The sequence below is a fragment of the Mus pahari genome, chromosome 1 (assembly GCF_900095145.1).
Source record: "Mus pahari chromosome 1, PAHARI_EIJ_v1.1, whole genome shotgun sequence".
NCBI classification, from domain to species: Eukaryota; Metazoa; Chordata; class Mammalia; order Rodentia; family Muridae; genus Mus; species Mus pahari.
In genome coordinates this window covers 98,167,027-98,179,037 of record NC_034590.1, presented here as the reverse complement: position 1 = coordinate 98,179,037, position 12,011 = coordinate 98,167,027, and the positions used below count along the sequence as shown (strand labels likewise).

At 42.4% G+C, this 12,011-nt stretch overlaps 1 protein-coding gene across 1 annotated transcript in view; it reads left to right on the top strand.

Annotated features, from left to right (window-relative positions):
* Mcmbp (minichromosome maintenance complex binding protein) overlaps nt 1-12,004 on the top strand; it is a 43,619-nt gene extending 31,615 nt beyond the window's left edge. Inside the window, exons 11-16 of the mRNA XM_021196534.2 lie at nt 1,171-1,288; nt 3,590-3,755; nt 4,651-4,784; nt 6,098-6,262; nt 8,984-9,072; nt 9,768-12,004. Of these exons, the coding sequence (XP_021052193.1) occupies nt 1,171-1,288; nt 3,590-3,755; nt 4,651-4,784; nt 6,098-6,262; nt 8,984-9,072; nt 9,768-9,894 (799 nt within the window). The 3' untranslated portion in view covers nt 9,895-12,004. The remainder of the gene's footprint in view (nt 1-1,170; nt 1,289-3,589; nt 3,756-4,650; nt 4,785-6,097; nt 6,263-8,983; nt 9,073-9,767) is intronic.
* The last annotated feature ends 7 nt before the right edge of the window (nt 12,005-12,011 follow it).

Here is a 12,011-nt window from a genome sequence, read left to right as displayed (position 1 = left end):
CTGTATAGCCCTGGCTGTCCTGGAACTCACTTTGAAGACCAGGCTGGCCTCGAACTCAGAAATCCACCTGCCTCTGCCTCCAGAGTGCTGGGATTAAAGGTGTGCACCACCACGCCCGGCTCCAGTTCTTTCTTTTAAAAAAGGAACAGAAAGAAAATTGCCTGCTCTCATATGAAACAGTTTCTCCCATTTAGTGCTTGAGCATATTTTTTGGTTTATGTCCGCATGTTGTGTTTAGTACTGTGGCCCAGTCAGTTGTGGTCGAGGCACACATCTTACCTGCTTTTTACATTTAATATTTAGTTAACTTACAATACTTTTTTTCTTTCTTTTTTGAGATAGTGTATCACTATGTAGCCCTGGCCTGGAATGTTCCATGTAGAAAAAGCTGGCCTGGTACTCCATCGAGATCCTTTCAGCTTCTGTTTCCTGGGTGCTGGCATTAAGGGCAAGCCATCACACTCAGCCTTCTTCATAAGCTTTCTAATGACCAGGCATTCTTTTATTATAAATCTGTGCAATACTGTAACCATTTCCCAAAATGTTAGTGTTTTGCACTTTTTTTTTTTTAAGTAAATGCTGATATAGTATGAATCTTTCCATTGTAAATCTTCTTTCCCCTGGTGGCATCTAAGATAGTATGCAATGCTTGGGTTCCCATCAGCGCTTTGTTGTTGCTTGACTAGACATCCCTGATGGAAAACCCTGAAATTGTGGGAGGTATGCAGTACCTGAGCCATAGTCACACTGTTGAGATCAGCCTGTAGGGCAGTAGCCACCAGCTTATATCAAGCACGCCTAGCCAGTGAGGTCTGCAAATGTTGTAAAGTATGAAGCACTTCAAGTCTCAGCATTTTGGATAAGGGGTACTCTACCCATATTATTTAACTGCCATTCTGATAGATAAAAATGTTCTTTAAAAAAAAGTTTAATTTTAGTTTTTATGTGTAACTTTTGTCTGCATATCTGCGTGCGCAGTGCCTGTAGAAGCCAGAAAAGGGTGTCTTCTCCCTAGAACTGAAGTTACAGATGGCAGTGAGCAAGTCTGTGGGTCTGGTAGAGCAGCCAAGTGCTCTAACTGCTGAGTCATCTCTCTCTGCTTCTGCAAACTTTGTAGTGATGGTGTCTCAGTGTCTTACCCTTGGTTTTGTGTTCTTTCCCTTCTCCTAGGTATACAAGAAGAGATGTTCTTCCACTAGGAAAATTTACAGTTAACCTGAGTGGTTGCCCGAAGAACAGTACCTTCACGGAACACCTCTACCGGATCATCCAACATCTTGTTCCAGCAGTAAGATAGCATTGTGAAGGCTTATGAGCATGACAGACCCAGTTATTTTCCACTCACCTTGAGTACTAACTAACTCTGTTCCTTGTGGGTCTCATTTACAAGGGACAAGACCTGTCAATTGACATCACTTAAAATGCACTCTTAACATTCACACTGATTGACCCAGCACAAATTTGTAAGTTCAAAAATTAATGCAATGGCAGTGACTCCTTTAGAATTACACTTCCAGTCTATGCCAGTTTGTTCCTTTGGGTGCATAATACATCTGAGGTCTAAATAAGCTTTAAATCATAGGAGTGCAGTTCCTCCAGCTGAGGTAATGAAGTGGCCCATCTCCATGTCCCAGTGTTAGTTGCTATTTGGCAGCATCTGGAATGCACATTTGTGGTAGAATCTCAGGTACAGGGCACTCCTCTGATAACTAAAAGTTTTGGCCATTTGGGACCAGATCTCCTAAACAGCCTGCTGCGTCTGTACTTCAGTCCCTGCAGAGCCCCGACTCTGAGCACTGACTCGGTGGGGTGGACTTTCACTGATTTCTGACATTAGTTGAAGAAGACATGTTGGATAATTCACTAGGAAATGGTTGTACTTTGCCAGGCTCTCAAGTGTCTAAATTAATAAGAGACCCCTAGGTTTTCATTTCTGCTTCCATGTTTGTCCCTGCAGTGCTGTGTTTTTATCTGGTTGGTTTCTTAGATGGTAGCTGAGGGGTATGATCTGAAAGCCTGTCTGTCGGTGGACGTTCTCTATAGTAAAGCCTACTCTGTCTTTAAACATGTCACTTTCATTCATAGACCCTGCAATAGAATCTTGACAGTTCCTGAAATAGCTTCTCTGTCCTCATGGAACTTTTGTTTTTGAGGTACATCAAGAAAGTAATTGCTGGTGTGTGCTTTAAAAATTCTCAGCAGAACAGTGAAACCCTGGAAATGGGATAGGAGGCACTGCCAGTGGACATGTGGCCATCTCTCCAGTAGGGTCTGAGACTTAATCTGGAGCAGTACTGGTGGCTGCCTGTGGGGGGCATGTTCTACATGGAGAACTGGAGAGTCAGGAAGGAGCAGCATGGGCATGTAAGGGATGCCAGCAGATGCTGCTGCAGTAACATCTCTCAGACACAAGATGGCGCCAGAGACCATCTATGTCTCAGCTGTGCAGCCAGGGTTAATTACATCCTTACGTGGGGGAGGGTAATTGGAGGAAGGGGCTTACAGGGTCAGTTTTCCTTATTTTGCGTTTCATTGACCATCTTCTCTCTCATCACTCTTAGCACACTGGCACAAGCCCTTCTCAGTGCTCTTCTCTCTGGATCAGAGATGCAGCTTTTACTACTTGTTACTTGTGTCCTACCTGTGGTTCTGTGGCCAAGTCAGGCTCAGTCCCAGCACATGGTCACTTTTGAAAAATGTATATGAGTGTTTAGCTTGCATGTATGTCTGTGCAACATACACATGTCTGGTGCCTGTGGCATTGGGTCCCCTGGAACTGGACTTATGGATGGTTGTGAGCCACCGTATAAGTGCTGTCAGTAGAACCCCTGTCTTATGCAAGAACAAGTGTTAGTAACCAATGAGCCATAGCCATCTCTGCTGCCCGCTACCTTTTTTGACAAGCCCTGCTTCTGGGGTTTCATTCATATCTGTAGATAGCCACTGTCCTCCTTTCTAAGAATAGTTGAGCCTGAGTAGAAAGTTCTCTAAATTTCAGCTGTATCTCTTCCTTCTTTTCTCACCGCACGCTTTCTGAAGGCTGGAACGTGCATGATTTCCATGTATCTAGAGCAGACAGAAGGAGTTGAGTGTGGTGGGGCTGAAGGCAGGGATGTGGAGGGTCCCTGCTCTGAGTGGAAGTGTTGATAATTCGGTCTACAGTGTCATGCCATGGTTTAATTTACAGAACTTTTTCTCTTGCCTCAGCGACTAGAATTAGCAGTCTTTGTCTTTTACTAGCTCCTGGCTCTCAATGAAGTCTTGTGACTAGCTGGTGTTTGGCTAGCTGCGGCTGTCTACCATTTTGTAACTCTGGCTGGCCTTCCCTCTCCAGCATACACTAGATCAGCTGAACCATGGGACATAAGCAGCTAGAGGCGTGGCTTGGAGTGTGGCCACAGAGAGAGTTCCTAAGAGTTGCAAAAACCATTTGTCTCATTTCTTAGAAATGATATCATTCCATGTGAAACACAAGCATTTTGTCTCTAAATATGTGTGTGTGTGTGTGTGTGTGTGTGTGTGTGTGTGTGTGTGTGTGTGTGTGTCTGAGAGAAGCCTGGATCTTTGCTTATTACAATTTCTGTCTCAGTCTTTTCGTCTACAGATGACAATAGAAAACATGAACCAGTTGAAACTCATTCCCCACAAAGACTATACAGCCAACCGACTGGTCAGTGGCCTCCTTCAGCTGCCCGACAACACTTCCCTGGTCATTGATGAGACTCTTCTGGAGCAAGGGCAGTTGGACACACCAGGTATGCACAGAGACACTTGCTGTCCTCTTCTGGCTGTGCTCCGTTTAGCCAGATCTGGTGATGGCTTCAAAGGCAAACTTAACATTTAACAAATATTTTTAAAATATGCATTTGACTAAAGCATGTACCACAAACTGTACACCAATTATTTTGTTGTGACATTCTGTTGGTTGCCTATTAGCTCCAGAAAGGACAGAAAAGATTTAATGTTACATTTTGTACATCCCATAGGAACTTTCTAAATAGTTTTTATAGTTTCTGGGAAAAAAATAGATCATATGGTTTCAACTAACTTCAGTTGTGGAACCTGTTAAAAAAAAAAAACCAATAGCATGCTAGATCATGTCCACATGAAGAGAGTGCAGGTAACACTGTAGGAAGCTGAGGCACAAAAAGAGTTGGAAAAATAATGAAAAGTGGGAACGTGTGAGGCAAAGAGGAACATGAAATCAGGAAAGTCTAGCAGAGGTGGTGGCACCCACTTGCAATTCTGTCACTTGGAAGGCAGAGGCAGGAGAACCAGGACTTCAAGGCCAGTTAGGCTTCATCAGATCCTGTCTCAGAAATGTGTAAATTGAGAAAATTCAACAACCTTACTTTCTAAAGAAATGGTTTTCCCGTCTTACTATAGCCATGACCTAGGAAGTAATGAACTTACCAGAGTCCACAGTGGGTGAGTTTTGGCCCCCAGAAAGTTTCAGTTGGCCTAATACTATCTGTGGAGTTCATTACATAATAACATTAGATTGACTGACATTCTCCTTAAGATTGCTGGCTCCTGTGTCCTTTATTTAAGCAGCAGAAACCACATGTCTTGAGTATATGGTCACCCAGACTAATTAGCTTAAGTGATTAAAAAATCATATCACTGCCAGTAATGGTCTTGCTTTTCCAGGTGTTCATAATGTAACTGCCCTGAGCAACCTGATAACCTGGCAGAAGGTGGATTACGACTTCAGTTATCACCAGATGGAGTTCCCATGCAATATCAATGTTCTCATCACATCTGAGGGGAGGTCACTACTTCCGGTATGATGGCTGAGGGTTAAGTGGAGGGAGGTTAAACTGTAAAGGTTATTGCTGTCCCTTTTTTTTTTTTTTTTTTAAATTTACCGGTTATATTGTCTGTGTGTGCAGGTGCATTTGTGCACATGTATGTCATGACCAGGGGTCACCCTCGGGAACCATGTCCCCTGCATTGTGAGACAGGGTCTCTTACTGCCTTGAACTGGCCAAGAGTGAGTGTAACTTAATGGGAGAACATTTGCCGATCTTGTGTAGGGCCTTGGATTTCATCCATAGATTGCAAAAAGGAGACTGAAATTATTATTAACAAGGAAATCTGGTATTTTCATTTTTACCTCCATGTAAAAATTTATAACTGTCAAGAACCAGCAAATCCTAAAATAACCAAAGCTAGTGGCAGGGGCACCTCTCATATCTAGAAGTAAAGAGCAGAAGGTGCCTTGGGATGGTGGTACACACCTTTAATCTCAGCACTCGGGAAGCAGAAGCAGGCAGATCTCCTTTTTTTTTTTTTTTTTTTTTTTTTTTAATTTATTTATTTTTATTTATATGAGTATACTGTAGCTGTCTTCAGACATGCCAGAAGAGGGCATCAGACCCCATTACAGGTGATTGTGAGCCACCATGTGGTTGCCGGGATTTGAACTCAGGACCTCTGGAAGAGCAGTCAGTGCTCTTAACCGCTGAGCCATCTCTCCAGCCCCGGGCAGATCTCTTGAGTTCAGTTTAGAACAGAGTGAGTTCCAGGACAGCCAGGACAGACAGAGAAACCTTGTCTTTGAAAAGCAAACAAACAAAAAGGAGTAGAACTAATTCCCCATAATAATCCAAACACTACCCTTCCTTTCTTTGTCCGTCTGTCCCTGTCCCCACCCCAAGTTATATAGTGTTCTGTAAGTTAGCAAAAAATTGATTCCCTCTTGGCTTGTTGCATGCCTCTAATCCCAGAACTGTGAAAGCTGAGGCTGGCCAATCTCAAGTTGGAGGCCATCATGAGTTATGTAGTAAATTTATTGTTTGAATGTTTTCCTCTTTTCATCGTTTGGGGTTTGGGCACATGTGTACCAGCTGCTGTGTAAAGGCTGGAGGACAGCTTGTTGGTTCTGTCCATCCGTGTGGATCCTCAGAATCAAGCTCAAAACCACATTGTAATGGTTTTGTGTCTTTTAATCCAGACAGATTGAGCACACTAAGATTTTTAAAAATATCCCCCTCCTCAGTTTGTGTTTCCTAATTCCCTTCCAAGCTGAGAGCCGCCTCCTCTGAAATGTAGGCAGCTGTAAGAACTTGGGGACCATTGATCTTCCTCTTTCCAGGCAGACTGCCAGATTCACCTGCAGCCCCAGCTGACACCACCCAACATGGAGGAGTACATGAACGGCCTGCTCTCGGCTGTGCTGCCATCTATGCTCAACAAGTTCCGAATCTACCTGACCTTGTTGAGATTCCTAGATTACAACCTATCAGACGACATAACCAAGGTACGCCTAGTCAAGCAAGAATCTTGTCACCTTCTGGGGTTCATGCAGCTTACTGCAGTTACTTGTTAGGCAGGCTTAGTGCTGGGCAACTTTAGTTTTCATTATGCTCTTCTGTTTAAAAGAGATTTCATTTTTGTGCTTTTTCTTAGCATCCTCCTTTCTTTCTGCATTTCAGTTGTTTCTGTTTGGTTGGTTGAAGTATTTTCACACTGGGGAGCCAGCCAGCTCCTTTATGTCAGTGCAGCAAGTGCTCTTTCTCTCTTCTCCAGCTCCCACCTCAAGTTAGTTTTTGAGCCTTGTGATGTACTTTACTCTACTTAGGATTGATAGATGGGTTAACTACATTAATACAAAAGAATCTGCTCCTTTCCAGTCTGTTCTACATCCCCCAGTCACACTGTGATTTATTTTACCAGTTCTAGCCAGTGTCACAGTACACTTAGTGTATCATCTTACTAATTATCACTTTGTGCTATTGTCTTTCAAGCCAGAAGAAAAAGATGAACAAGAAAATACAGTTTTTGTTGCTTTTCTGAGTTATTTGTGGTTTTACTGTATAGCCTAGGCTGGCCGTAGACTTAGAAGAAATACAGGGCTACAGGCCGACATCATGCATAGCTTTACACTGGTCAGGATTTCCCTGTGCGGCTGCCTAAACCAAGGTTGTGTCTTCTGTGAAAACTTCAAGTTTTTTCTGTGACCATTCTTTATTTTTTTGTCCATTTGTTTTATGATGCTGGGATTCAAACCCAGGGCCTTCACTGTGCTAAGCACCTGCCATTGATCTCTCCCCTGCTGCCTGACATGATCCCGCTGTGTAGACCAGGCTGACATGATCCCGCTGTGTAGACCAGGCTGGCCTGGTCAGAGGGATCTGCTGCCTCTGCCTCCTTAGTGCTGGGATTGAAGCTCTTAGCTATTCCACCGTCTGTTCCCTGCATGTTCTGCTTTTTTTGATTCTGTCAGCAGTAGCTAGCTGCTCTTACAAACATGCCTCTAAAACCCAGAGGAGTTGTCAGTCCCAAGTTCCTATTGTCTGTCCTACTGCAGTTTGCTGTGCTTCTTAATGTGTGCATTATTTTGGTCAAATCTTTAGCACCCTGTTGAAGAAATTGTTAATCCCAATTCAGGGTTTTCTACCTGGCCTTAATCATTTAAAAGACTCAATAAAAGAGTCCCAATAAAAGACTCACACAACCTTTATATTTACAATAAGCCTTAAACATCACAAGAGCTGGGTAGGTATCTACCCTCTATGCCATTAGAATCTACTTTTTATCGTTAGCCCCATATTATTACTTACTATGATTCATCTGGAATGCTCTTAACTCTAATTGGCCAGCCCTCAGGGCTACATTTCCATGACTCACCTAACTCATGGCAGCTTCTCCCCCTTCACCTTCTTCTCTCCCTCCTGGATCTCCTCCCCTCAACCCCCACCCCAGGTCCAGGAACCCTAAAACCTGCCTGTGCCTGTTCTGCCCAGCTACTGGCTGTGGACATCTTTATTCAGAAATAACTTGAGGGCAAGGTCACATAGAGTCACTTGGGTCTGTGTGAGCAGGGACTCTAGGGCAACCAGATCTTGAGGAACCAATATTAGTATTACAATACAAGCCGCGTCAACCCACGGCAGCAGCCTTCAAAATTTTAGGGACCATTGTTTTTGGTTTTCTGTCTTTTTTTAGTTCCTTCCTGCTGCTTTCTCTCCCACTGGCCCTCATTACACTTACGTCAGTACATTTGATGGTGAGCTGCGGATCTTTGAAGCTGCGGTCATTTTCCCTTATTTTTCTTTCTGCTCCAGTCTAAAAAGCTTTTGTTCACCTATCTTGAAGTTTGATTAATTTTTGTGCCTGCTGAAATTTTCTACAATTATTGCTGTTAATTGCCTTATTTTTTATTTATAGAATTTCCTGTTTGCTTCTTTTTCAACATTTTTTCCTTATTGATGTCCTTGGCTCGCTGAGGCACTGTTCACATATTCTTTAGTTCTTTATACAATAGTCACCCCTTTCCAAGAGTGATGCTTGCTTGAGCCCCAGGAGGTGCTTGTAACTGGAGCTAGTACCTGGTTTCACATTCACTATGTAAGGGAAACATAATGGTGTATAAATAAGCTTAATGTATATAGCAAGCTATTAGTAGTAACAGCAGAGGAACAGCTATAACAGGCTTCAAGTTAGATTAGGAAAGGCAGCCCTGCAGATCAGCAGCGCAAGAATCCAGCCCTGCCTAGAGGACATAACTTGAGGGGAGTGGGGTGTGAAAACAAGCTAGCCTCAACACTCTAACTAAGAGCCACTGTTTTCTTGCATAAATGGTACCCAAGATACTGGTAGTTTCCATGGTTTTGACAGAGCTGAGTCCAGCCATTGCACTTTGCTGTATTGGACCCAGGCAGGTCTGTAACTTGCCATCCTTGGTGCTGGCATTACAGGTGTACACCATCACACTGCAGAGGAGGCTGACGTCTGTGCTTGTTTGGCATTCTCAACTGGGCTAAGCTAAATGTGGAATGTTTTCCGTGTTGCATTTTGTAATGGGGCTTAAGCTTTGTATTTTCCTTTTACCTATCTTGTCACCATTTGTCTACCATTATTTTTACCTCAATCAAGGATCATGTTTCCTTTCCTCTAAAAAAGTAAGGAAATTGTTTTGAAATGCACTTAAAAGGTTTTGAAGGAGTACTTTTACAAGTGTATTGCTCTTGGGATATAGGCAGTTGAAGATGATTTTGTGGAAATGCGTAAAAATGACCCTCAGAGTATCACGGCTGATGATCTCCACCAGCTGCTCGTGGTGGCTCGGTAAGTACGCTGACCCAGATCACCTTTGCTCCTGGCTGTGTGCACTTCTGATTTATTCAGCAGTATCTGAGGCAGAATTCTAAAAACAAAGGAACTTTTCCTTTCAAAGACATCTAGAGTTGAACAGATGGACAAAGCTTTTGTCTGAAGATTGAAGTTCAGATTCTGCTTTAAATTTGGATATGTGTGGCCACGAGGAATCCCAGAGCAAACTGGCTAGCCTAGTCATGCTGGCAAGCACGGAGCTCAGTGAAGGAGAGAGAGTGGTTGAAGAAGGTTCCTGATGTCAGGCTTAGTCCACCATAAAGACACAGACATGGAAACGTTAAATGAAAAGACCCACCCAATGGAAGTGCTTGTTGGGGGTTACTTAGCAGAACCTTACTGGTAGAGCAGCCTTGCTCTCTAAGCTTGTCAGAGCCAACCTCCCTCTAATTCTGGCTCTTCAGGGACTTCTTTGTGAGGTCATACTTGGCCTTTGTGTGTACTAACCATATATACTCTTGTCTCCTGATAGCTTTCAAAGCTTTCCTCGGATTTGTTTGTTTGTTTGTTTGTTTTTCAAGAGGGCAGTGAGGTAGGGGAGTGAGAGAGAGAAGGGGGTGGACATAGAGAAGAGGAAAAGAAGAGTGTTTTCCTAGTTCTTAAAACTTTAAGCTAACCTTCCTAACTCTAGGTAACTTACTTTAAACCAGATTTCTGTCTCTGAGCGTCGGTCAGACAACACTCTCCAGAGAGCGCTGGCTCCGAGCGAAGCAGCTGGAGCATTCCAGGAAGAACAGGCTTCAGCAGCACAAGAGTGTGAATGGGAACGAGCTTTAGAACTCTGAACGTGCGGGGAACGGCAAGCTACGGCCTCTGTGCTGTACAATCCACAGTCCTTTATACCACATGGTTTTATAGGTAATTTGTATCCAAAAAACAGTGACTTTTCCTGAAATCAAGTCTGGTGACACCTAAAGTTTATATGATTCTCTGTAAGGATTTTTACCTTACTGGTTTTATGGAGTTTTGGAGTTTGTTTTATAATTAGTTATGATGTACAAAAATGTATTTGATATTAAAGGTTTAATAATGATAATGTTGCTGATCACACACTTTCTTAGCCACAGCTACATCTTAGACCAGACTATGAAGTGCCAGCTTCCTCTGCAGAGTTATTTGAAGAGCTGTGTTAATTCAGAACAGGTCTGAGTGACAAGTTCCAGATGTGACTTCTGTAGTGTCATTTTCTACACAGTTGCCACAGAAGCAGTTTCCCATGTACCAGCTGTAACAGCCGGCAGAACTGGCCTTTCCCCTGGCAGCAGTTCCTGGCTTTCAGATTTCATAGACTGGTAATACCTTTCTGGGGTAGGGGTGCCAATTGATTTTGCCAAGTCATTTGAAAGAAAAAGAAGAAAACACACTGTGATCACTATTTTGTTTTCATAAAGGACATTCTCAGAACACGAGCACCTTTTAATGGAATAAATGCAGCTTTGTGAAGACCACCACATTGTCCTTAACTTTTCTCATCTCCTGCATCTGTCACCTGCAACTGACATTTTATGGGATTGCGGGGACACTGCTCTCGTGGAACCTTGTCCAGACATGAAAAAATGCTACTTAAACAGTAAAGTTTGAGGGGAGGAACCTTTCTTTATTTTTTGGTGCTGTTTATCGAATCCTGGCTTCTCATACATGCTAGAGAAGTGTAGTCTCCATTGAGCTACATCCCCAGCCTGTGCAGGGTGGAGATGTTTTTCATTTTCCTCATTATTTAACTGACTCGATGAATGTACTGCATTTTGAGCTTTTAATAAAAGTAACACCATTTACTAGTGCAGTAAAGGCCCATACAGTTACAGGTAGCTTTTCCTCCGACCAATTCATTTTGATATGTGTATTTTCAAATGAACAAAAATGTTAGTACTTATAACTAGCAAGTTAATGTAGTATAATGGCGATTGTAACAACAAGAATCTTTAGAAAAGTTAGAACCTCGCTGTTATTCTCATCTACTGTGTGTATGAAGATGAATTCACTTGGAAACAGATGAATGCAGTGGTCCCTTAATTTCTTTCCTGCTAACCAAGGAAACAGGGTCGGCCTTGATAAATCAAGGGAGTCGCCTAATGGAAGGAAGTACAAACTACTAGTTATTCAGCATTCTTTTCTGCAAATCTATTTTTATAAGTTAATGTAAATAATGTTCATACTAGAATTCTAACTGGTTTTCATTTTTATAACTGGTAGACAGATCTTCCTTAAACTTTTGAAAATAAAGTGTTCACATAGATTTTTGAAAATGCATTTTCTTTGTCCTAGAACAAAGTTTTTAGTTTGTCAAACTGTACCAATGTAAACTGTAATTTACCAAAGAGAAGTCATCTTTTTGCTTGGTCTTACAGAAAAGTTCCCATAAATAACCCTGTCCAGTAAATAAAACTTCCAGACTGCCAGTACCATGGGCCATTTTTCATGAATTAGAAATACAGGATAGCAGCTCCTCAAGTTGAACTGGAAGAGATGGGCTCGGCGGCTTTCTGAGGCACCGTCTCTCCCTTGCCTACACACACATGTTCACATCTGTAGCTCTGAGCTGGATCAGATAGGAACCCTGACCAGGCAGCTAGGTCTCTTTGGAAATAACCATTGCTTTAACTTCTGTTGTCACATCTCTTCATGGATTGTTTCTTTGGAAACATGCATTATCTTCCCATCTGGCCTGGCTTAATACTGAAGACCCTTAAAAAAAAAAAAAAAGGAGTGGGGGAAGACTGCAGCAGTTTTTAATGTCTGGGATTTGAAATACAGTTTTCATTTTTAATTAGAAATTGAAAATTCAAAACGAGTATTTGGTTATAGCAAACTTAGCATTTATGAATTCTTTGATTGAAAACGACTCTTATTATTAAATGCTATACAAGAAATCCTCAGACACTGATGTTTTGAAT